General features: G+C 36.8%; 1 protein-coding gene across 1 annotated transcript; it reads left to right on the top strand.

Moving 5' to 3' along the window:
* LOC121413790 (protein OSCP1-like) lies at nucleotides 1-25,431 on the top strand. The gene is made up of 9 exons (XM_041606743.1): nucleotides 1-201; nucleotides 5,306-5,460; nucleotides 10,506-10,673; nucleotides 12,117-12,197; nucleotides 16,236-16,339; nucleotides 17,765-17,975; nucleotides 18,306-18,448; nucleotides 24,009-24,078; nucleotides 24,852-25,431. The coding sequence occupies exons 1-9, from the start codon at nucleotides 90-92 to the stop codon at nucleotides 24,963-24,965; spliced, it is 1,158 nt and encodes a 385-aa protein (XP_041462677.1). The 5' UTR covers nucleotides 1-89; the 3' UTR covers nucleotides 24,966-25,431.
* Nucleotides 25,432-26,994: the final 1,563 nt, after the last annotated feature.

Here is a 26,994-nt window from a genome sequence, read left to right as displayed (position 1 = left end):
AGATCAGTGCAACACTCCCGTGTCTCGTCTTTATATTTTGGGGTGATAAGTCATATTTTCTCACTCATTGGAATACTTTAAACGTAAAAATGTCTCAACGGGCTTTACCAGTTCTATTCATCAATCTTGGAGGTGAAATGTTGTATATTTTGGACCAGCGTTTGCGAGCTCAAAACATTCCCGCGGATAAAGCACGGAAAGGTAAGCAGTGCCAGAGATCGAGCGAGCGGGAGCAGTGCAGTAGCGAGAGAGGAGCGGGGCGCGGCGAGCTTGCATGCCTGGGTCCGGGACTGGGCTGATATTCGACGATAGATCTCACGGCGCCTGGCGAAAAAATCAAGAATCGCTGGGCTAATCGTCGTCAAACCGTAACTGGCTGTTTAGTAATCTGTAGTGTAGATAGATGTGTTAAGAAATAATCCATTTCATTGTGGATAGAAGACAAAAAGAGAGGAGGGAAGACTTTTTAAGTAAAATTAAGGCAGTGTATACAGCCACACGCGTGTGTCTTTACCATCCAGCCACACGCGTGTGGTTATATCCAGAACACCTATCTGTGGATACCGCCACACGCCGCCAGTAATAACAGTAAAACACGTACCGGTATGTAGGTCTGACCGTCTATATCACGATCAAAATAACCTCATTTCTTCATTTAAATTCTTACATTCTAAACCCCTTTGATATCCTTAGATCGTTTCAATTTCATTCTCACCGTCTTCTCTCCTTGCTTTTCTTGTCTTGTTACAAACGGTCGTCTGTTTAACAGCAAATTCTCTTTTTCTACTTGTGTCGATTCTGGCTTCCTTCGCGGTGGCAGACCCATACAGCGTTAGCGCAGCGCAGTAGTAGACATACACAGTTTGGGTTTCGTACGTATGCACGTACGCGCACATAGCCTAGAGTCAGTAGAGAATCGACACAAGTAGAAAAAGTGTGGAAATTTGCTATTTAACAGGCGGCCTTTTGTAACAAGACAAGAAAAGCAAGGAAAGAAGACGGTGAGAATGAAATTGAAACGATTTAAAGAAATCAGAGTGGTTTAGAATGTAAGAATTTAATGAAGAAATGAGGTTATTTTGATCGTGATATAGACGGTCAGACCTACATACGCGTTTTACTGTTATTACTGGCGGCGTGTGGCGGTATCCACAGATAGGTGTTCTGGATATAACCACACGCGTGTGGCTGGATGGTAAAGACACACGCGTGTGGCTGTATACACTGCCTAAAATTAAATATGAGAAAGACTCAAAGAGATCATTGTCATTGAGAAGAAAAAAAAGAGAAGAACAAAGTCATAGACATAGAAAGAAAGGGATTAAGGGGGAGGTAGGAAGGGAGAAAGAATGAAAAAGAAAGAGAGAAAGTAAAGCAATAAACTGAAAAATAGATAGAAATAAAGATTGAAAGAAAGAAATGAAGAAATTTAAAGAAGGAGAACATTGGAAAAGAAATGGCTGCACTGCTAATAGCCAGGGTAATTAATAAAAAAAATAAAACAAAAGTAAAAGAAAGAAAAGGCGCTGCTTGAAAAAATAAAGGAAAAGAAAAGTCTTTTTTCTAACTTCGCCGGTAGCAGTGCGCTGCCTGCATATAACTGGCGCCAATCAAGAATAATCAGCACCACCTAAATCTAAATCAGCGCCATGAACACCTAAATCTAAATCGGTGCCGGACAAGAATAATCAGCGCTATTTGGTTATAAATCGGCGCAAGTCAAAATTGACACTGCCAGAGTGTTAACCGGCGCCAATCAAGGATAATCAGCGCCACCTAAATCTAAATCAGCGCCGGACAATAATAATCGGCGCCAGTCAAGAAAAATCGACACTGCCAGAGCCTTAACCGGCGCCAATCAAGGATAATCAGCGCCACCTAAATCTAAATCAGGGCCGGACAATAATAATCGGCGCCAGTCAAGAAAAATCGACACTGCCAGAGCCTTAACCGGCGCCAATCAAGGATAATCAGCGCCACCTAAATCTAAATCAGGGCCGGACAAGAATAATCAGCGCCATCTGGTTAAAAATCGGCGCTTACAGAGGCTTAACTGGCACCGATCAAGAATAATCAGCTCCACATAAATCTAAATCGGCGCCCAGCAAGAATAATCAGCGCTATTTGGTTATAAATCGGCGCCAGTCAAGAAAAATCAGCACTGCCAGAGTCTTAACCAGTGCCAATCAAGGATAATCAGCGCCACCTAAATCTAAATCGGTGCCGGACAAGAATAATCGGCGCCATCTGGTTATAAATCGGCGCAAGTAAAGAAAAATTGACGCTGTCTGAGTTCTTAACCGGCGCCGATCAAGAATAATCAGCTCCACCTAAATCCAAATCGGCGCCAGTCGATTATGAATTGCCGCTGCCTGAATCTTACGTGACGTCGGGAAAATAATCAGCACTACTTGTTTAAATCGGCGCCGGTCAAGACAAATCGGCGCTGCCTTTGTCTTGACCAGCGCCACCTGAATCTAAATCGACGCCGGTCAAGAATGATCAGCGTCCCCTGGTTCCAATAAATAGGCACCGGTAGAATAATGAAGAAGGGCCTATTGCCAACCAAATCTAGATCGGCGCCGGTCAAGAATGATCAGCGGCACCTAGCTGGTTATACATTTTATTGTTGAATGGTCATAATGAATAACAAAGCTTATCGCATGCCCTTACAGAGTGGACTGGGGCAGGACGGTTGCCCACAGATGTCATTAAATCTTTAATTTGTTATTTTAAAAAATCCCAGAATCATACAAAAGTGTAAAGCAAATCCTTTAATTTTGATCTTATTTTCCAATGCTATAGTAAAAAAGGGTCAGTCACTTTTCTTCTTGACACATTCCACATTGTGCCACCTCTATGGCCTTTAGTGTAAGACAGCTACTATACATGTAGTGTTTTATGAAGATGATTTGATACATGTATTTTAGTCCAAAACGTTGCTTATACCGGGAGTGTATAATTATGCAACCAGACGTATATTCATTAGACCTTAAACCACTAAATATTATTTTCAATGTATAAATACAGTTTGTCAATACCGTACCTTTGTTTTAACGTTTAAATGTTAACGCCACAAAATTTGATTATTTTCATCTTCCATTAAGTTAAATATTATTCATCCGATCACCCAGGAAGAAGTTTAAAACAAAGATAACGATACCTGTAAAACTGGAGAACTTTTTCCAAAGCTCTGTCTTGAAGGATCTATTTCTGAATTCAGGTCATACATGTAAGCATTATATCCAGTTTCATCAAAGTAATTAGATAAAAATTTACAGTCATTACAAATTGCATTAGATTTAGTGAAAAGCATCACAATATATACATACCAAATTCTGTATATAGGTTTATACATCATGTACATGAAAATTGAATGATAATATATATATAAACCTGGATTGGTGATGTATTACAAATGATTCATGATGTAGTATTATGCAGTGGCGTCGATCGGGGGGGGGGGGGGGGCAGGGGGGCGATCGCCCCACCAATGAAAATGTTTGGGGGCAAACATCGTTTTGCCCTCCCCCAATAGTTCCGCATGTGCAAAAATAAAATAAGATGGTAGTGTTACACAGAAATCAGCAAGTGAGATAGAGCTACACAACTCGTTCTTTATTTAAAAACGTGCAAATTGTCCGCTTTTCAAATTGGAATCTAAAAATTTTCAGCTCGTGCTCGCATCATTTCTGTAGCAAACCCCATACTTTTCATGATTAAATATGTGAATAGAATGTCCCTTTTTCAGTTCTAATCAAAAGAACTCCTGCTTCAATTTGAAATAATCTTGTTCTTTATCAAAACGTCCATAAACTGTCATTTTTTCAGATCGAAATATCAAAATTTTAAGCTCGCGCTTCGCGCTCGCATGTATTGTTTTTTTAGATACCCATCTTAATCATTGGTACCAAAAATTCTTAGAATATCAACCTTTCTGGTCAGAATATAAAGAAATTTCAGCTCGCCTTCGGCACTCGCATTATCTGTGTAGTGAGATATGTATTCTCATTAGTTACTACAAACAGTCCTAAACCGGCACCTTTTTCCTGTTTTCAGCTCGTGCTTCGCGCTCGCATTAATTTGTTGGTGAGATATATGTGTCTCTATCTCATGAGTCATAGATAAATATATATATATTTTTTACCTTTTTCAACATTTTCTTTTATGGCGCTGGTGAAGTGCAAAAATATGTGCGCCGCTCGGCAGTGCGCCCCCCTTTCGCCAAAAGCTGGATCCGCCTATGATTAGCATACCATACATGTAGTCCTATCTGTAGATTCCCCACAGACCGGATGTTAATGAACCCTTGGGTGGTTCTCATCAAGATAATCTAATTGTGGGAACCCCAATGCTCAGAGAGATGTGTACTTTACATGTACATGTAAAGTTACTCATGTCAGAAAGTTTTGATGACTCACTGTCATTTGTACAGGGGCATCGTGGTCTAGTGGTTAAGACTCGTCTTTCAATCTGAAGGACATGAGTTTGATTGGCGTGTTTTCCTTCCTTCAGCAAGAAATTTACCCACATTGTGCTGCACTCAACCCAGGTGAGGAAAATGGTTACCGGCAGGAAGTAATTACTCATAAAGCTGTGCACACCGGACTCGGTAGACTAGCTTTATTAGCTGGGGTAATATAGGAGCGCCTTGAGCACTTACATGTACATGTAGCAAGGTGGATACATGCGCTTTTATGTAAATCCTAACATATTGTTATTATTATCATTATTACTGTCATTAGCTATTCACTAGGTTAGACAAAGGGACATACAGGTATTTTTTTTACCAGTTGCTGTGTTGTCCATCTTCTATCCACAAAGTTTTTGTAACGTTGTGAAGGGACTTCCTAAACCGGAATATCAAACCTTCCAATTAACATGTTGTATTAACTGAATTAACCTGATATCAGCAAAAATCATACTTGTGGGAAAGGAAACCATAAAATTTCACCAAGTGTTGCTTTTCACCTTAATTTTTGAATATTCATCAGATTAATAATCCACCTTCAGAATAAAACACATACTTTCTTTTTTTTTATTGATAAACCTTTATGAACATTTGTAATAATGCCACAAATGTTTGGATTAAAAGGAACTTTCATGTCATTTTCAGACAAACAAGCATCTAGGTACCAGTAAATTTGCAATTTATTTTCGTAAAATTTTAATAAACGTTCAGAGCACTTTTTTAACCAACAGATTAATGAATGACACTTGTTTATTCCAGCTTCATTTTTCTTTAATTAGAATGTTGGAACACATGCAGTTTGAAAACTTTATTTTCATTGTTTTGTTTATATAGTGATGCATGACATTGTTAAGACGATGTTCAACCAACGATTCGTGGTGGAACTCTTCAAGCCTCAAGATATCTACTCTAAGAAAGCGATGAGGACAGTTTTTGACCGTCTGGCTCATGCTTCTATCATGAGACTCAACACTGCATCTATGGACAAGGTAAGTGACATGTAGTGTTTTTTTTTATCACTCATCAGTATTGGGGCATGTGAATTTTGAGCACCCCTTCGATCATTATAAAGGTGTATTACGGGTTGAAAATAATTATATATCTTTATTCATCAAGCAAAACATATTTCATGCAAATCTGATAAACAAGTAACAAAGTTATTGTATATTTTCATTTATGTACATAGCAATTTTTTCTGAAAACTGCTATTGCATTCATGTACTGTTTGTACTTGATATCGTCGCCTTCCCGCACAAAGGCAGTTACATGTAGCATGCATTTTGCATCGCCTTCCCGCAGAATTCCTGTTAGCGTGCACATGCACAGCGCATGTTCACGGCCTTTGTGAGAGGTGACGATATCATACATGTACAAACAGTACACAAATGCAGTATGTAGGTTGGCTGATGATGTCATGTCCTCACTTTCTCTTTCAAAAACTTATTACTTGAAATCATGTGTGTATGATGTCTCCTTTGAAAGAAAACTTAATTGCTGTGCTTGATGATTATCTTCCACAGTGACATTTGAAATAAGTAGAAAATCCATTTTCAGTGGACCAAATCTTATTGTTCTCTGGTTTTAACAGGTACAGTACATGTAATAGTGAGTCCAAGAATTGTGACTGGTGGTAATGGTAGTGTATCTTTTTGTGAAGAAAGTGGGGATATGATGACATTATCAGCTTGTTCATTGCAATGTGAAGACTTGCATAGAACTGTTATTCACTTTATATTCCTTGTTTGATTTTGAGGAAATTTTCACTGGTTGTCTGATTTTACTTTATGATATGTATGTACATGTATGTATTCAAATCATATTATTATTAGGCTACATGTACATGTAGAGTACCCCTTTAAACTTCTTATTCTTTTGCAAAATACTTTTATTGAAATGTACTACATGTACATGTACATTATATGTGTAATCAATCGCGCGGTTCGCAATGTCGCATCAAAGTTATAAATTATGCTGTTAATAACTTTCTTTATATTCTACATGTACATGTACTGTACACCATGAAAAATGCTCATCAGATGATATCCCATGGTTTGAGTTGCTTTCTACAAAGCACAAGTAAATTGCATTGTTACAATTTGCACCCCCACCCCCATTTTACAAGTAAAGGAGTTTAATACATGTAGTGGTTCTTTTTGAATTTTTAAAAAAATTTAACACTGCAAATTTCACCAACTCAGTGCATACCAAAGTACATGTATGCCTTTGAAAATTCAACAAACACTTTTTGCATCGATATACTACATGAATGAATATAGAATTATCCTTCTTTTTTTTGCATTTTTACCTGTAGCATCAAGCTATTTTAGAAAATTCATGCCTTAATTTTATTGACCAGTGTATATTAAAAACAGTTGAATCCAGTGTACTTCAAGTTCACTCATGAAGTTTCATTGTCATCTCTCTCTCCCTCAGTCTGTCTTTATTCTGCCCCCTCTCTCTTTCACTCTCCTACACGTGTACAGATGGCTTGTCTCACTATCCATTTCATCAGTTTCCCTTTCTGTCTGTTCTTGCACTCCCTCTCCCCCTTTCTTTCTTTCTTTCTTTCTTTCATTTTTCCTTTCTTCCTTCCTTTCTTTTTTCTTTCTTTCTGTTTTTTTCTGTCTGTCTGTCAGTCTCTCTCTGTCTACATGTTGAACATGTACAAACCATATACTGTACGTGTACAAATGTATGTATCTCTCCTCTTGCTCTCGATTCACTTTCCTTTTGCTCTCACTTTTAATACAATTTACTTCTCCAAACACATGCATACATGATGCATGCTCAGTATTAATGGAATGCCTTGCACACAGTTCCACTGGTACACGTACACGTTAATTGGAATGTGTATTTTTAATGAAAGCAACAATTAAAATGTTTGTTGCCAAGCAACAAGCTTTGCCTTCAAAGCAGTTTCTTATTTATTGAACCAAGAATGATATTAAACATTCTGTCTGAGTGTTATGTATCAAGCATTACATGTACATGTGAATTGCATGTAGGCCTATAATGTATGTACATGTACACGCACACACCTACTGAACATTCAAGTACAATCATCTTGTGGATTCTCTGTCCCAAGTCCCATTATATTTTTTGTTTGAAAAAAACAATATAGGATTTGCTATGAAAATTCTATCATGTTTGGTAACTATATGTAGATTAATACTGTTTTGTTTGTATTTTGACACTTATCTCTCCCTAGACCCATTATATTTTTTTAGAATAACATATAGGCTTTGCTGTGAAAATTCTATCATGTTTGTTAGTACATGTAAATTACTCTTTTGTTTTGTTTTTGTCTCAACTGCATAGCAGAGTGAGACTATAGGCGCCGCTTTTCTGATGGCGGCGGCTGCGTCAACATCAAATCTTAACCTGAGGTTAAGTTTTTGAAATGACATCATAACTTAGAAAGTATATGGACCTAGTTCATGAAACTTGGCCATAAGGTTAATCAAGTATTACTGAACATCCTATTAGAGTTTCATGTCACATGACCAAGGTCAAAGGTCATTTAGGGTCAATGAACTTAGACCATGTTGGAGGAATCAACATCGAAATCTTAACCTGAGGTTAAGTTTTTGAAATGTCATCATATATGGACCTAGTTCATGAAACTTGGACATAAGGTTAATCAAGTATCACTGAACATCCTGCATGAGTTTTATGTCACATGACCAAGGTCAAAGGTCATTTAGGGTCAATGAACTTTGGCCGAATTGGGGGTATCTGTTGAATTCCCATCATAACTTTGAAAGTTTATGGATCTGATTCATGAAACTTGGACATAATAGTAAACAAGCATCACTGAACATTTTGTGCAAGTTTCAGGTCTCATGATTAAGGTCAAAGGTCATTTAGGGTCAATGAACTTTGGCCGAATTGGGGTATCTGTTGAATTACCATCATAACTTCGAAAGTTTATTGGTCTAGTTCGTTAAACTTGGACATTAGAGTAATCAAATATCACTGAACATCCTGTGCACATTTCAGGTCACATGACCAAGGTCAAAGGTCAATGAACTTTGGCCGAATTGGGTGTATCTGTTGAATTACCATCATAACTTTGCAAGTTTTTTATCTGACTTTTGAAACTTGGACATAAGAGTAATCAAGTATCACTGAACATCCTGTGCTAGTTTCAGGTCACATGATCAAGGTCAAAGGTCATGTAAGGTCAATGAACTTTGGCCATGTTGGGGTTTTTTGTTGAATAACCATCATATCTCTGTAAGTGCATTGGTCTAGTTCATAAAAAGCGGATATAAGAGTAACCATGTATCACTGAACATCTTGTGCGAGTAGTTTTCAAAGTCAGCACTGCTGCTATATTGAACTGTGTGATGCAGGTGAGATGGCCAGAGGCATTCCACTTGTTACTTTGATTACCCACTTCCCATCTTGTTTTTTTCCATCATAACCTGTACATGTATATGTATGGTGTTTAAGAAACAACTCTTGATTATTCCCCGGAATCCTCGGTTTCCCCCAATACCAATATACCGTAAGGGCACTAGTATTCAACCCGGCATAATTCAAAGATTTTGACATATTTCCAAAAATATTTAGAAATATGGAAACTATCTTAATTTCATACCTTTGTTATTTCCAGGGTAATCTGTTGTTGGTATTTTCTTTATCAATCTGTCGACTGTATGCACGTAGGATCGAATTATGCGCCGATGGCCTTTTGCACTGAATTGCACTAGTATTCAACCTAGTGAGGATAGATAGCAAATCTCAAAAGGGTTTATATTGCTAAATTAGATTTAGATCTATGTAAGTATCTGGCTTTGATTAATTCCCTGTTTGGTCTCATCTCAAATGGTCTAGTCCATAGTCGGATGGGACAAGGGCAGATTGAGAGACAGGACCATCTTTCATCGCTAGGTTGAATACTAGTGCAGACGGGTTGAATACTAGTGCAAAAAACCGTCGCCGTATAATTCGATCGCCCGCGCACACAGTCGACTGGTTGAAGAAAAAAATAACGGAAAAAGAATAACCAGCATTTGCTCTTGGAAATAAGACGGGTCTGAAATTCAGGTGAATTCTATATTTCTATATATTTGAGGAAACTCTCCAAACGGGTTGAATACTAGTGCCCTTACGGTAATATTGGAAGAAATAATTGGTTTAATTCTAGTACACACTGTACATGTACATGTAGAGTGTCTGTTTCCTAAACTGTTTTAAGATCTACTCTAGATAGCAACATATCTGTGTACATGTAATCCTTGTGTCTTCACCATAAACCAATGCTATTCACTGAAGTTTGATCATTTTGATATGTCAAAATGATCACTCTGGAACAATCTTCCCATCTCCATCCGTAATGCATCCACTGTCGAATCTTTCAAAACACTCCTCAAGTCTTACCTCATTAAGTAGTCCTCTTCTATATCCTCTTCTCTCTCACTGTATTTTTCCAACGCGCTTTAATAGAAACTGTTGTATTAAGTTCTACAGTATACAAATATCAATTTTTATTATTAAAACCTTGGCCATCAATTCTGATATACTGTACATGTGTACATGTACATGACATAAAATCAGTGTTTGTTTTTAAACCTAAATATAACAAACATCTACAATGTGCAATGTACATGTACATGTATGTTTAAAATCTCTCACTGTACTCTACATTGTAGATTGTACACGTACATGTACCTTTATTACATGTACTGCGAAAAGCTCTAAAATTATGGCCTCTACAGTGTACATCTACATGTACATGTAGATACATACGATTGGCTAAATAGCCCTTTTCTATCATAATAATGTACATGTATTTGTGATTGGTAACCATCAGATAGTTTTAAATATCAAATATATACATGTACATGTAGCAGGAACACTGTTCATATCATTATCAGGGAAAACTACACATTTGAATACAAAAATACAGTAGGCCTGTAAATATACAAAGTTTCCTTTTAAATTTGTGGCTATTTACACTTGTATACAGTTATTGAAACAGGTAGAGCATTGTACACATGACCAAAATCAAGGTTTTTTTTTCTTGTAGTTATATGACTTGATGACGATGGCTGTCAAATATCAGATATCACTCTGTCTCAGACCTAAGGATATTCTTCTTGTTACTCTAAACCACATGGATGCCATCAGAAGCTTTGTTTGTGACAACCCAACACTCAAGACTGGTGTAGAGGGTGTTTGTCGTCTGCTCTTGAAGGTTGGTATACAGTAGTTCGTTTATAAGTGACAACAGAATACATTTTTGAGTGCCAAAAGAAGCAATTCTTTGCTTTGAGCAAAATATTGACCATTCATTTTGCGCTGTGTACATGTAGAAGGGTGTTTATACACTGTATGCAAAATCTTAACTTGCCATAATATTGGCTGGGATGTTGTGTAATTGGTATGAATTTAATTCATAGTTCATTAGCTCAGGCACGCAATTGTTAGTCACATGTATTACCACCACCATCATCATCGTCATCATTATCATTGACAACATCATTATCATCACTATTGATCATCAATGTCATCAAAATTGTCATCACTACCAGCGTCATCATCAACTTCATCATTATCATCAGCATCAACAATATCATCACCATTGACTTCATCATCATCAATATCATCATCATCATCATCATCATCATCATCATCATCATCACCATCATCATCATCATCATCACCATCATCATCACCATCATCATCATCACCATCATCATCATCATCATCATCACCATCATCATCACCATCATCATCATCATCATCATCAACATCATCACCATCATCATCACCATCATCATCATCACCATCATCATCATCACCATCATCATCACCATCATCATCACCATCATCATCACCATCATCATCACCATCATCATCAACAACATCATCATCACTATCATCATCACCATCATCATTATCAACAAGAACATCATCACCATTACCTTCATCATCATCAATATCATTATCACCATCATTATCACCATCATCAACATCATCATCATCACCATCACCATCATCAACATCATCATCATCACCATCATCATCACCATCATCATCACCATCATCATCATCAACAACATCATCATCATCATCACTATCATCACCATCATCATCATCATCAACAAGAACATCATCACCATTACCTTCATCATCATCAATATCATCATCACCATCATTATCACCATCATCATCACCATCATCAACATCATCATCATCATCATCATCAACATCATCATCATCATCATCATCATCGTCATCATCACCATCATCATCATCATCATCATCAACATCATCATCATCATCATCATCAACAACATCATCATCATCATCACTATCATCATCACCATCATCGCTATCATCATTGTCAACATCATCACCATCACCTTCATCATCATCAATATCCTGTTAGATATACATGTAAACAAGAAATTGACACTAGAGAATGTCAGATACATGCAACTTGAATACAAATCTATGTTAGATATGAATGCAGCACCTACATGTAGATGTACCAGATAGGATTTGTTGGATCAAGCATCTTTGTGAATGAAATTTTTGGCATTTCATATTACATGATTTTTTTCATGCCACACATTAAGAGGTGAAATGTTAAGTGTTAATTGTAAATTATATTTTTTCTTCCTTTCTTCGTCAGACCTTTTCTGGTGTAACATTGGGAGAGTTTCAGCTCATACGACAGACACTTTTAGGCTTCTTTCAAGACATGCATATTAGGGTAAGAAAAACTACATGTAATTGTGCTTGTGTCAGATAGCTTTGCCCTTTAGAAATCATCATATTTTCATAAATGCTGAATTGTGAAACGGCATTAGAATTCAGTAGTCCATATTTATCATTCAGGTTTACATGTCAGGCAGGTTTTCAAAAAGTAGCTTCTTCCGTCAAAGTGATATGCGTGACGTACACGATGCTGATCAAAAGACCTATCGTGTCATTGCTGCGAGCTCTAAAATGTTTTTTCATCAAATTTCATCTTTTAAAAAAGGGAAATGCTTTAATACCATGTCTTTGAGTTTGTAAAATCATTTGAAACGTTGGTGAAGGTATGGATAATTATTCACTTCTCAAAACATGTTACTGTTTTTAGAATCTATATGTAATTCTTTTTGAGTAAATTTGTTTTACCTGTACAATGTACATCAAAGTGACCTGCATGTACATACCTGTATACATGTACATGTAGGTTTGATTTGGTGTAGAGTGCTATTTTCACAGACAAAATACATCATGTACACATGTACAGTGTACATGTATTACAGCTTTGAATTAAACCAAGAATACTGCTCTCTGATTGGTTGAAGAGCCTGCACACCCCATGTGCTGACCCAGAATCCTAATTACATGTACGTCTCCATGGTGACACTCCATGGTTACACTTTCTATGCAGTAAAATTGAACTCCTAAAATTGAACACAATTGCATGCTTAGAACCATTTCATGAAATAAAAAAAATCTTTCTTGCATTGAACTCGATTTGAAATACACGTATGTAGTATGATCTTGACCCGATTATTGCATGTAGGTGTCACATATTTGACAGAGTGAGAACATGAAGCTCAGACTTTCAACTTTATTAAAAACACTTTATTTTATGGGCTCAAAACGAAAAATTTTCTAAAGCTCAATGAACAAGAAAGAACAAAGAAATAACTGTTTTAAGACATGGCTGATATTCACTTCTCAGAAGAGTTGAATACAAATTTTAATGGACCCTTCTGAAATATACATATTGACATAAATATGTAATCTTTTCAATGATTCAATGAAATCAAATTTTGATCAGGTGGGATAAAGTGCTATGACATGTATGTATTCATAGAAAAAAGGAGGTCTCAAAAGTTTTTGAGATTTTTTTTTTAATAGGGAGGAAGATGTAAAATGAATACATGTGTAGGCCATTTTCTCATTAGCATAGAGACATGTACATGTAGTTTGATTGGATACAGTAGTTCAGAAAGAGCATGGAAACCCAGTACATGTACATGTACAATAAAGGACTATTTCCTACATGTTGCTATGCTTCATGACCATGTACACTGCATGCCTCTTTGATTGTGTTGCTTGTTGCCATGGTAACAGGTTCTTCAGTGTCTTGGCAAATGAGGCACACCTCCATGTATTTTGGGAAGATGGTGAAAAATGCATTGGCATTTCTGTGATTAATGATGTCACAGAGCCGACGTATGAATACAATGTAGTCGTTGGCTGTCCTGCATAATAGTTCACGGAGAAGTACTTGTCTTCGTAATGGTGAATATGATATGTCATGACCAAATTAATGTGACTTATTGTCACATTTGATGCTGTGTACCAGAACAAAGTATGGTTTGATAATTGTGAGACCATTTGCTTATCATGATAGATAAACATGGCAGGTACATTTAGATCAAATATGCAGAAGGGGAAAATGTTATGAATTCATATGTACATACATGAACATGTACATGTTCATCAGTTATGTACAGGTACAGCACTACATGAAGTACAGTATTAGCAGTACCAAAATAAAGCAGAAGTAATGAGTTCAAAATGTAGATATTTTGAACTGATATAACATACATGTTCATCATTTATTTACAGAAACTACATGTAGTACAGTAAAGGCAGTCTTAGAAGCAGAAGTACATGTACATTGTAGTATTATGTACGAGGTTGTGCAGTGTACATCTACCTGTCTCTCTCAGATAACGTTCTGTCTTTTGTGTCAATTAAAGTTAATTAGTTAGTACACACACAAATAGGCATCTGACTGTTGAATTCCTATTAGAGTGTTTTAGTCATAATTGACCTTGTACACCTAGGATGAGCAATTGTCACTGAAACTAATGAAAGAAGCTAGCTACAGTTGGCTGGGATTGTAATGATAATTTCAGCCGCACAGGTCTGTTTCTTCATCTACACGTAGTAATCGAGAATTTGGATGTACAGGTGTAGATGCCTGTACATTTTATTACATACAGTACATGTACATTCATGGAACACAATAAACAACAGTAGGATTTTCAATATAACACTTGCATACTTTACAGTGGGAATATGTAATTTATTTGTTGATTTAACAAATAAATGAGTTCAATATTTTCTCATTATTTTTAGCTTACTTGTACATGTTTAGTATTTCCAATATTTACAAGTACATGTATTTCAGGGGAAAAAGACTTTTTATCATTATCATCATCATTTAGTTTAGGTACTCTCCTGTCTCCATAAATTGTAATTTTGGTCTACTCACTGTTGTACTTTGTATGAAACTCTGACAGCATGTGAATATAAAATACTTTGCTAGCTGGGCTTTGCAGCGTACATGTGCATTAATTGACAGTGTGCTCACTGCTCAGGCATCATGTACGGTAATTGTGTTGTCACAAGAAATTAAACCTCTTTTGTGGCCTCACTATATGACATTTTGTAATGCACATGTACACAATCATAAAATTCAACTACACAAATACGGAACCAATGAAGAGGCGGAGGAGCATCTTTTACAAACACTTGAGAAGCACCAGTGGTAATTGTTTGGATTGGATAAAACTTACAAATTTGTCCATACACTGTTCAATATTTGTTGTAAAATAATTATACAAGATCCAATTTTTTTACTCATTCAGGCTAGTATAAAGCCTACTGTGACATACCAAAAACACATCTTCATCATTAGAATGTCACATACTCTGTATGATTCTTTGAATAATTTTATGTGTTGTATGTCTGTGGTTGGGATGTGTAACTGTACATACATGTACTGTATACAGTGATCTTTACTTGAAGATAAACAATGAATGTAACTGTAAATTGAGTACTGTCAGATTATAGACCATAAATATGCTACAAGGAGTAAAGATGCTGATCAATTATATCTCCCAATATGCAGAACCACACAGGGCCAGTTTTCAATTACTTTCATGGGATCAAAAATTTGGAATTGTATACCAAATGATATAAAGGAAAAGAGATCAAGGAACACTTTCCGAAAGGAATTATTTGCTTACCTAAATACAACCAACCCTCTAATTTAATTCTGACAAGAGAATAGGAAATATTTCAATAGAATTAAGAGTATTCTATATAAATCTCTAATTCTAATTATATGTTTTATATAACGTGGTGATTTTTCAAACAACATTTATAGCATTATTCACTGTTCACACATTTCTTTTATGTAAAATATCAAAGATTTGAAGGAATCAGTCTCGACTAGCACTTGTGCTACCTTCTGGTTCCTTCTTAACAACAACATTCAACCATATTCGTGTCTTTTTGTTCAATCATCAATATTGGAAACTGTGACTAGGATCTTAAAAATTGTTAAAACATTTGTTTTAGGTTTATAAATGCATGTCACATTTTATGTATTCAGATTTATTGTTTGTATTCTCATTAATGTTAGCAATTACATCTGTATACTAGAATAGTTACGTTTGTGCTGTGATGTTAACACATTGTTATCGTTATTGATATTGTTGTTAAGTAAATAGATAAACTCAAACTCAACTCAAACTTGTCAAAAATCCATTGCACATCTTTAAACAAGGATATTGCTATAAGGATGCTACATGTATGCGTCTTCTGATTGCAGCTTTCCGGCAGTTCCTATTATGTTTCTATAAGATGGTGACTGTGGTGATTTCTATTTTACATGTAAAGCTGCTTGTAGTATTTTTGCAGGAATGACGTGTCTTTGAATCTCGATATAAAAAATGCCTTAACATTGAACTTTAACCAGATATTAAAACCTTTCATCTCTATCTGTCAGGTGTCAATATTCTTGAAAGAGAAGGTGCAGAGTTCTAACGGGCGGTTTGTTCATTCCCTCGGTGGCGCTGTTCCATACGGCACAGAGATTCCAGGAACAATCAGGTTTGTAGAATATTTGTTCTGTGATCAAGTCGGTGTTACAGAACAGAAAATACAGAGAGGCGTATGTAAATGAAGGCTTATTCACTTTTCTATTTAATTTCACTCTTCACTGAGTCAAACCTGGTGTTAGTGGCCACCTGTCTATAGCTACATGTACGTACATGTACCACCTGTCTCACCTGTCTATGGTGACCATTAAAAACTGATTCCCATGGAGGCAAATTGTGTGTATGAGAAACTACCTGTTTTTAAAGGCCACATTTTGTGTTTCCCTTGAAGTGGTCACTATGGATAGGTTCATATGTAATCTTTTTTAATATATAAAAACATCTAAAAATAAAAATGGTGATATAAAAGTCTAAAGATATTTGTATAATGTAGACTGGCCTGAGGGAAACAGTAAATATATTGCCCGCAATATAATCTTATTGGCCCGAGTCGTTAGACGAAGGAAATATGTTTCTTTTTATAAAAGGGAAATATATTTTATGTTCCCTGAAAGAAAAGTCAGTCAATATTTCTAGTATTATCCAAATCAGACATCTACAGGGCTGTAGAGCAAAAATTGTGAAAATTTAGATATTTTACCCTTTAAGATTGCAAATCTATTTTGTTATTATGGGCAGACTGAACCTCTGAACTTAACCATTGTGACGTAATCGAAATGTGGCGTACCCGGCCTGGTAACGCAGTATCCAGCTAGCGTTGTCTTATCTGGATTAACATCATGAAGTACATGTATATTGTTGGTGTGCGGTTCAATAGGACGCTTATAAGGATGCGTAGAACACTGGGATGCTAGCTGTGCCTGTAATATTGCCTGCTACTTTTCCTTACATGTTCTCATTGACTTTCTTAGCAGCCAATAATTTGGGCCCATGGATAAACAATTGGAAATTTATTGACCAACGATTTGATCACAGTCATAAGCAGGCAATAAAAGTTGTCCTGCTCACATGTCCGATATGGTTAATAATTATCTATTTCTTTCTTTTTTTCCATGAAAATGATAGAAAAAATAGTGGTTAGTGCCAATTTGAGGAGCGAATACAGATTAATCTTTACCTTTAAGTTTTGCCTTCGTACATTACATGCAATGTACTTCTATGGGTTATACAGTGAATGACAATCATCCATATTCTCAAGATAAATGCATCTAATAATTTTACTTTAGCAGTCTCCCGAGTCACACAGCATTTGCTTTAGGCTTTATTTTGTCAAAGATATATGTGCATGTACATGTAGGGTTATAACATAGAGCTACTAATGGTTGTGTAATATAGTTTTGTGTTAATAGAATTGGGGTTAGGTTTAGGGTAGGGTACAGAGTTGAACTTAGTTATTCGATAAGTTTGTTGAATTCATAGCGGAGCAATTGTTGCCGGAGCAAGTGTCATGGAATTGTCTCCTTTCCTTATATTACAGATATTTCAACCGAGATGGGAAGCAGGTTGAGACAGAGGAGTTCTCCTGCCCAGGGAAGTACATTGCCTCCTTCAAGGAAGGCTCGTTTGAAATGGAAGGAGACAGGGTCATCAAGCTCGGAAGGAACATGTACTGCACATCAAAGACGGGAGACGCCACGGTCATGGGGGACTCCGGCGGCAGGGGCAAATCGAAAGCCTCTGCGGAGCATGTGAGTATGATGTTCCCATTTGATTAGATAAGTTTGGAGGCTTATGAGTCCAAGGAATAGCTTTCCTGGTGTCACATCACAGACTGCTCCACATAAAAAAAAAAATGTCTTTTGAGGAGCAGATTTTTAAATAGCACTGTACAGAACTGATAGTTGAGAGCTTTTCGTTTTGACCAAAATAGAATTGGATAATTGAAGTAATATAATATTTTCAATAAAGCTCCATAACAAAGGATTTATGAATTGTCTTGATTTAAGGAGAAATGAACAAGTCCTAGAAAATGTAAACCTGAAAGATATATCTTGATTTGTTTTTCTTTTAATCCACAGGCATCAGCTAATCCTAATCCCATGGTGAAAGCAGAGCTTAATCTCCTGGCTCATCTGATGGGTGCGGTAGAGAAGAAACCTGCTGGTCCTGGCAAAGAAAATGATTTTAGGATCAGTATGTTCAATACAGATGAAGAAGAAGAGTAAGTCATTCCATTATTGATCCAAAAAAAAGAAAAGAAAGAAAAGAGTGAATTCATCCATGTTCCTCAGCATTAGGTGCTTCTCACAGAGTGCAGAATGCCACTATAGCCAATGTTTCTACAGGGGCCTGTTGCATGAAACTTTTTACCTGAAAAAACTCAGGTTGTTTTTACCAGAGTTTTTGCCCTGTGTTAAAGTCAATGGCAGAAATCGGACTAACCTTAGTTTCCAGTTTTTACCAGAGTTTTCGCAGGTAAAAAGTTTTATGCAACAGGCCCCAGGTGTGACCTATTTCTATTCAACTGGTAGATTCAAGTTTCCACTGGTCCAAACTTTAAATTTACTGGTCCCCCAAAATAAAGAAAAACAGGATACCTCTAACATTCCTGCCCATCCAAATACACATATGCACACCCCTGTCCTTGCCAAACACCCTTGTTTGCAAGTGTGGTCGTGCTGAAGTATGGTCATACTGCAAGTTAAGGATTTTCCCAAGTTGTAATTTACATTCTGGTTTGAAGTTTTAGTTTGTGTAATGAGAGACTAGATTCTAGCACAGTCTGATCAATCTTAAGGGATTCTAAAATACCTCATCCTGTCTGGTTTTCTGATGAAACAACTGATAATGACTGTGGGCAGAACAACTTGTGCTAAAGATGTGATATTAATTAAAACATGGGCGTCAATCCAAACTTGATCATGGGGGGGAACACAATAGCAACATGCAAGCATGTCACTTTTATAGGTATACTTTCAAAGTTAATACCATGACGTATTGCTGAAGCCCGTCTTCTGTCTCCCTCTCTCCACGTACCTTCCTCTCTCTCTGTAGCTCTCTCTGTCCCACCACACACACAAACACACCCACCCACACACAACCTCTATCTGACTTTGTTTCCTTCAATTGACCTTTGAATATATGAAAATTATATGAAAGGATGCCTTTATCATGCTTTCAACAAGAATGTTAAGAAGCTTTATGAACATATCTATTGAATGCTGAAATTTTTCTCCATGAAAATCAAGTTGCCTGGTTATGTTACATTGTGACACGAATAATAATATATAAATAAACTCAAAATAAAATGCATCACTTGTCATATTTATTCAAACTTCAAGAACATGACATATTATTTATCAATAGTCCAATAACTGGTAGTAGAGGTGTACTCTTCCAAATTTCATCCTCTTTTTTTGCTCAACTTTGCCTTACATTACTCACTATCTTCAGTGGATTACACTTTGATACCAGTTACTTCCACTCCCTGGCCATAAACATGTCAACAAGTGGTCAGTGTAGTGAAGGTACAACTTGTGTCCTTTGCTCCAAAGTACAGTCTAAATCCATATATTAAGAGGATTCATCCTAGTCAGAGATTAATGAATATCAGAAAAGAAATTTACCAGAAAAAATAAAAGAGCAACCCCTAATCTTTTTCCTGGTACCTTACTAATACAATTTACACTGCTCATGTCTGAACCAATGAAGCTAAAAGACAAAATGGGTGGTTAAAGGGGGCTGACTGATCAGCCCGGCAAAGCAACCTTTTCAGCCTTGCATATTAAAATATCCTTATTAAAAGGATTATTCATAGTAACCACATTTAGTAATAAATAAATCATTCAGCTCAGTGAGGCATCAGTGAGAGATTTATCTCATACTTACTTGCCATGTTTTGAAAAAATTGAATTTGTACCTGTTGTCTATCTGATTAATTTGTTCAGCCATGCATGGTGTCATTGGTTAAAAAAAACAAAAAACAAAAAGGTATCAATTTGGCTAATTTAACATGTAATATTTTAAAATCTTGAAACATTAACTCTTAAAATTTTGATTACCATTTTAATACATAGGGGAAGGCGAGGTAAGTTGTGACAGTTTTTGCTTTTTGCATGTTAGAATTGATATGATTAATAATCTTGTCGAAATAAGTACCTTGCCTTGAAATTAAATTCTTCTGAAATATTTTCCACCTATATTTAACTTTCTATCCCCACACTGAGAGTCATCGTGACCTTTGAAAAAAACGATGTCAAATGGCTCAACTTGCCCCATATATGGGGTAAGTTTGAGCCACCTTCTGGGGTAAGTTGAGCCACAAAAACTATGTACAAAATGTATGAGGGGAGAACCAGCATGTCACTTTTTTGTTTAAAGTCTTTTCACTTGCTAATTCTCTATAAATACTAACATCCTTTAAAAGGAAAAGTGCAGTCATGTAAATTTGCTCCTTTCAGCCAGCATTTCAATCGATTTTTATGGTTTGTTTGTTATGTTTATAAAGCACTTATCTATTTCACACTCTTTTTTACTTTTTTGGCTGAAATTCATGTTTTTCCCTCTAAAAAACTACTTTTTGTTTCAAAGTTGAAAACAATGTGGTGGGGTTAGGGGTTATGCTATGGGTCATCAAGACATGACACCACCACAATGTCTGACTCATTCATTATTGGCTTATGCATCCCTTTAAGAACCAAGTCAGTTTCATTATGAAAATAACATTTTGAATTTTAAAGGGAAGATCCACCCAAACTAAAATTTAAAAAGACAAGAGAAATGTGAAATATCATAATTTTTCTTCATTCTGTTTTTAAACAGGGTTTGATTTGTCCCTGAACATGTCGAATATAAAGAGCTTTTTTTTTTCAAAATTGCAAATATGGAAATAGTCTATACCGTATGTTATAAAATACAAAGGAAACAGTGAGTGTGTGACATCATCCACTGTCTCATTTGCATTTCACCCTCGTTATGCAGATAACTGTTTCATGAAAATGAAATTTTTGAACATACCAAAACTTCTTATTTTACATCCGTTTTGAGGAAATTTTCAGTTTCATTCTTGTGTTTTTTCTCTATCTCTCTCTCTCTTCAAATTAACTTTTGTAAAGTGGACTTGCCCTTGAAGGGGTGCATACATTTTTTTTACTTGGGGTACCCATGAATGGAGCCATATTATTTAGCACTCTTTACTTCATTAAATTTCATAGGTATATCTCATCCTACCAAAAATGTGCCTCCTTGATTCACAATTGCGAGCAAATGATACTGCTATATCATGTAAATTTATTTCAGCTAACTTGTCACGATGCACATGACAAACCATCAGATGGTTCAATCTGTCTTGCTTCATTGTGTTCCTCAACCAAGTTTTCACCCGCCTCAGAGAGCACTGAGAGATCTTTCTGCCTCACATGAACTGGCGGGGGATATTAACAAAAGTCGTAGTAGTCGTTCAACTTGGGGGAACACTCTCCTTACGTCTGGCACCATGTTTTTTGAAGAGAAATTCTGTATTCTTCAAGAGATGAACAGCTAAATTGATGCCGAAAGAAGGCTAACTCTGGCTGAAGTGTACATGTATGTGCATCCTCTAGCTCGGGATACTTTTCCACAAGGTCTTTGTGGAAGGAACCAGATAAAAGCATTGATGCCAACTTGTTCTGCTCTTGGAGATCTGTGGTACTGAAGTATGTTCTCAGACTAGAAAGGGCGCTGTCAATAACCTTGAAAAACTCAGTGCGATACGTTTCCTCGATGGAACTTGAAACATATTGCTGGGACCCATCATTATACCTCGCTGGGATCCTTGTTGATCTTGCAGTTAGAGGATCAACGTTCCACTTCTTAATCTTTGAATTTGCATCTTCAAATAGCCTGCTGAAGCTTTCATCAGAGTGAAGTTGTTGGAGCTCACTCTTAACAATGTCAGCTGAGGCAGGCATTCCTGAAATGGTGGTAGTGGAACTTTGCAAACATCTGTTGAACTTCTCCAGGCATTGCAAGATTGGCAAGGCTGCAACTAGGCCGAGGTCACATTTTCCTGAAGAGATGCATTTCTTTATTCCATTTGCTCGTGAAGAGAATTCTGTCCCAAAGTCACGGGATGCTGTCATCAGTGCTTCTAAAACATCTTCATAGTTATTCAACAAGGCAACTACGGAAGCACAACGTGTGAGCCATCTTGTAGGGCAGATGGGCTTCAGCTTTCTTGATGAGGAATGTTCATCTTCTGCATGCAAATTCAGAAAGAGATGTTTAAATTTGCCAGATTTCTTGTAGATGTTCCCCAACTCTTGGAGATGGTCAAGGGCATCTCTTACAAATGGAGCAGCCTGTACAGCTTTAGACATAATCAGATGGGAAACGTGGGCTCCACAGTGTGTGTAACTTGCCAGTGGTTGAATGTGTTTAACGTGTGCCTGGCATCCCTGATATTTTCCCGACATGTTAATTGCCCCATCATATGTCTGTGCTCTTAGATTCTTGATTGGCAATTGCAGTCTTGTCAATACGTCTTGCAGCATGTTATAGAGTGAAACACCAGTTGTATTTGGTATCTCATAGAATCCCAGGAATTCTTACTCGATGTCAAATGTGTTTGTCACGTAATGAACACATATGGACTTCTGTTCCTTCATACCGACACAATCCTGAGTCCCATCAATAATAATACCGAAGTACTTTGACGCATTAACCTCCTTGCAGATATCTCTCATCAACCTGTGGGACATTAATTGTAGTTCCTCATTTTGACATGAACCACTTGTAAAAGTGGTCTTTCACTCCAACCAGTTTTCAGACTTTGGTCATTTGATTCAAGTAAGTTTAGGAGAAGCCTGAAGTTGCCCTCTCTATCTTCCTTACCACGCAAAACTTTGTACAATTTTACATTAACACTTATTGTTCAAGTGAACTTCAGACATTTTAACTTACAGTTGCCACTTTTCTAAGAGGCATCTTGATTCTTGAAAAATGTGCTGGTGATCTGGTGCAACTAGGTAGATGGATGGATCGTACCTGGCCGTAGGGCCGTAAGTAACAGCAAAAGCTTCTGTCTTCTGATTCGCTGAAAGTACCAGTACAGTACGCGTACGTACGTACGGTCTTTCCAGATCCATTACACTTTAGGCATACTCCACCGCTACATGTACGGTATGTCATGCCAGGCATATCCACATGAAAAAAAACCCCACCACGCACGTGCGGGTCTCCGTGTGGGTGCTCGCGTGTACCCCGGCGTCGTATGTACAGGAACGGCCTAAAGGCGGCTAGCAGCGCTGCTTTTGAATGCGAATTTACCCACTGTTAATTGCATTGTAAAATTACATGACTTTTTCTTTATATTTTTTAAGGGGAATCAACTCACATTTCCTTGAGAAGGTATACACATATTCCCCCCCCATGGTCACACTTCTTTTGTGACAAAAACATGGGGGGGACATTTGATATTGTGTCCCCCCCCGTGAAAAAATCATGGGAGGGACACGTCGCCCCTGTCCCCCACCGATTGACGCCCATAAAAAGCTTTCAGTATTTTGCATTCAATAAGTTAATTAGTTACTTATCACAAACATTTTGGCTCAAGTCTTCACTCTTGACAAGAGCAGATTTTACATGCTCAACATCGAGATCACCAATTTTTCTTATAATGATTGTCTGAATGATACCCAACAGTCCTTGTCAGGACTACCTTACGTGGTGAAAACACGAAAATCCAAAAAACTTGATCATCTATTGAAAAAAATTGTTTCATTTCATAATTTGCCCCCATTTAGGAAGTTTGCTGCTGCTCGACCTCCTCCAGACATGTATGATTTCAAGGTCATCAACATTGATGCCTCAAAGGTAGGTGTTCAGAAACTAATATCACTGATTGAAAGAATATTTTGAAAAATACAGTGAAGTGAGGTGGAGCTTATGGATCCTGTATGATAAATCATGAGGAAAAAAAATTGGTACCGACTTTGTTATTTCAGTGGCATTGGACTTCATTACATTCAACAGCATCAAACTATAGTTTGCTTGGAAGAATATCAGTCAGTAATTATTGTAATGATTAATGAGTGTTATGTAAGCTGAGGAATTATAATAAATAATAACTGATCGATCCTTAGCAAAGTTTGCTCAGAGTACTGTTCATTTTTATTTGAATGTGATGATTTTTGTCCAGCTTACACATGATAAACTATTTATGAAAGAAAGTTTGTATAGTTTTAATCTATGAGTTTAATTGGGAGTTGGATTTATAAGCCCTCTTTTTATTTTGCTATCATTTTTGTGAGCTGCTGTTTTCAGATCGTAACTGGGTAGCCAGGGTATGGATTGGATCATGGGTACTTTTCCTTTCTAATGTCCCCTTTTTCCTCTCTCTTTCTCCATGGATCTTTTAGTATTTATCTTGATGCTATGATTATGATAATTAACCCTTATTGTGCCAGCACCATACTTCCTCTTTGCCAGGTTTATTGCAGGGCTACTTAGTGTTCATGAGTGAACATGTTATGCATGCATTTGACATGGCTGCAAATATACATAGAAGTAAACTGTTTACATATATAGCTATGGGCAGCCTATGGGTTAAACAATAATTCTTTCACTGTTGTATCACTTTTCTTTAGATCCAGACGAGCGAGGAGCTGAGTAGAATAATGGGCGACATGGCCATCCCGGATGCCACAGGTCCTTCCAATAAGGGCGATGACCTTTTAGAACTGATGGACAGTGCATCATGAGGTCAAAGGTCACTACCATTATAGCAATCAGATTTTAATTCTTGATGTATTATATACATTCTTACATGTGCCATTAATGTCGAGTGTTTTGAGAGACAGTTTTAGATGTTTGTACCGCTCCAGTTGATATTTCTGTAATTTCCCACACCTGAATTCACTGGAAAAATATAAACCATGGGATAATATGATTCACAGAAGATGTTACAAGATCTGGGGTGTTTCACGAAGATCTAAGTATGACTTAAGTCGTACTTATATCCCAACGTGAACATGATATGCAACGCAAAATCTTATTGATTAATATGCAGTCATGTGCATCCTCCTGGTATGATCCTGACCGATGTAGTCACGCCTTTGAAAACGCATGCAAATTGGCATTTAAGTGTGGCTCTAAGTCATACTTAAACCTTTTATTTGTGAAACATCCCCCTGGGTCCCGTAACACAAATGTTAGCACTCAGTCGTATGCTTGATTTTCACAATAGATTGTACATTGTAGTCAATGCAATCAATTGTAAAAAAAATGTTCTACGATCATTATAAACTTTGTGTAATGGGCCCCTGAATGATAAAAATGAATCCTTGGGTGTGGTTGTTTTGTGTGAAATAACACTGCCTTCTTCTTGATAAATGTGAATTTAGATTGCTTGGTAGAAAAGCATCCTGTTCAAAATGGTGTCGTGAACAGTGAATATCAGGGTCTTATATTTGTCTGCCTATTTGGGTGCTTGCATTCACTGAATCTGGTTTGCCATCGGTTAAAATCGACCTCAGCTCCATTCTTGAGTAGTATGTTGGAATCTGAATGTTTCTTTATGTTTGTGTAGAGAGAGATTTGTATGTTGATATCAAAAGACTTGCAAACATATTGGAATATGAAGCACATGGAAGAGAGTCCTTAGTTATTGATATACATGTAACCGTATGGATTTAAAATATCTGGAATATGTATTTATGCATTACATATGTAGGTGGTATATGAATTATATTTCTGGGGGGCGTTTCATGAAAGGACTTGTCAGACGTTTTATCCGACAAGTCCCATTTTATCCGACAGTTACCATAGGAACAGTGCCTCTTAGCCAATCAAAATCATGGAAAGATGTCAGATCTGACAACTTGTTGGATGAAAATGTTGATGAAATGCTCCCCTGATTTAGTGGAGCTTGATCCATGTTTTAAATGTACATGTATATAAATCTAAGCATGGGCATAAATACATTGGCCCGTATTCCGATAGCAGGTTTAACTTAAACTCAGGTTTATAGTTGTGGTTTAAGTATGGATAGCCAATTGTTACATAAATCACTAATAGTAGAGATATCATACTTCAGCTCATTTAGCTCTCAAATCATTCATAATTGTCTAGGAAGTATGAAAAGAATATTGTATTCACCATTGATGAATCAGGAAAGAGCACAGTAAACATAAGAAATATACAACTTAATAAAAATGTTGATGCTTTTGGCTTCCCATACTTAAACCACAAATTTAAACCTGAGTTTAAGTTAAATCCAAGCTGTGGGGAAGTTACAAATTGATGCAGTGGTTCGAGGTTCGAGCCCTGGTCACGTCTTTCGGATGGTGACGTTAAAGGTCAGTCCCAGACGTAAATAATCATATCTGATTGATACACGTCTGACAAAACTAAAATACATACATACGCCATTATGTCATACTGTACAAGTGGGGGGAGGGAATGAGATAATAGTTTGTCTCTCCTGAAACAATAATTTCGTTGTTGAATTCATGCCAGTAACTATAAGTTTTGATTTGTTTGCATATGTGTGTTTCATGGATTTTAACAAGTATCTGTAAAATTTAAAAGACAGTACTAGAAGTTTGTTGTATCTATGTAAAAGTAACATGCAAGATAATGACTATTTTACCACACTTGCGACACACACTTGGGGGGGGGCTGGGTTCGTTGGAAGAATCCACCTCAAATCAAGCGATTTTGTGTTTTGTCAAGCATTTGTCTTTATTGCATTTTTCATGTGACCATTTTTTTAAAGGGAAAATTCACCTT

Source organism: Lytechinus variegatus, chromosome 4, assembly GCF_018143015.1.
Source record: "Lytechinus variegatus isolate NC3 chromosome 4, Lvar_3.0, whole genome shotgun sequence".
In the NCBI taxonomy this organism is placed as follows: domain Eukaryota; kingdom Metazoa; phylum Echinodermata; class Echinoidea; order Temnopleuroida; family Toxopneustidae; genus Lytechinus; species Lytechinus variegatus.
This window is presented reverse-complemented; position numbering and strand designations above follow the sequence as displayed.

Excerpts from the sequence above, each read along its gene's own strand:
- LOC121413790 (XM_041606743.1), top strand. The coding sequence starts at position 90 with ATGTCTCAACGGGCTTTACCAGTTCTATTCATCAATCTTGGAGGTGAA. Across the intron at positions 202-5,305 it reads CGCGGATAAAGCACGGAAAG|TGATGCATGACATTGTTAAG; the intron begins GTAAGCAGTGCC and ends TTGTTTATATAG. Across the intron at positions 5,461-10,505 it reads ACACTGCATCTATGGACAAG|TTATATGACTTGATGACGAT; the intron begins GTAAGTGACATG and ends TTTTTCTTGTAG.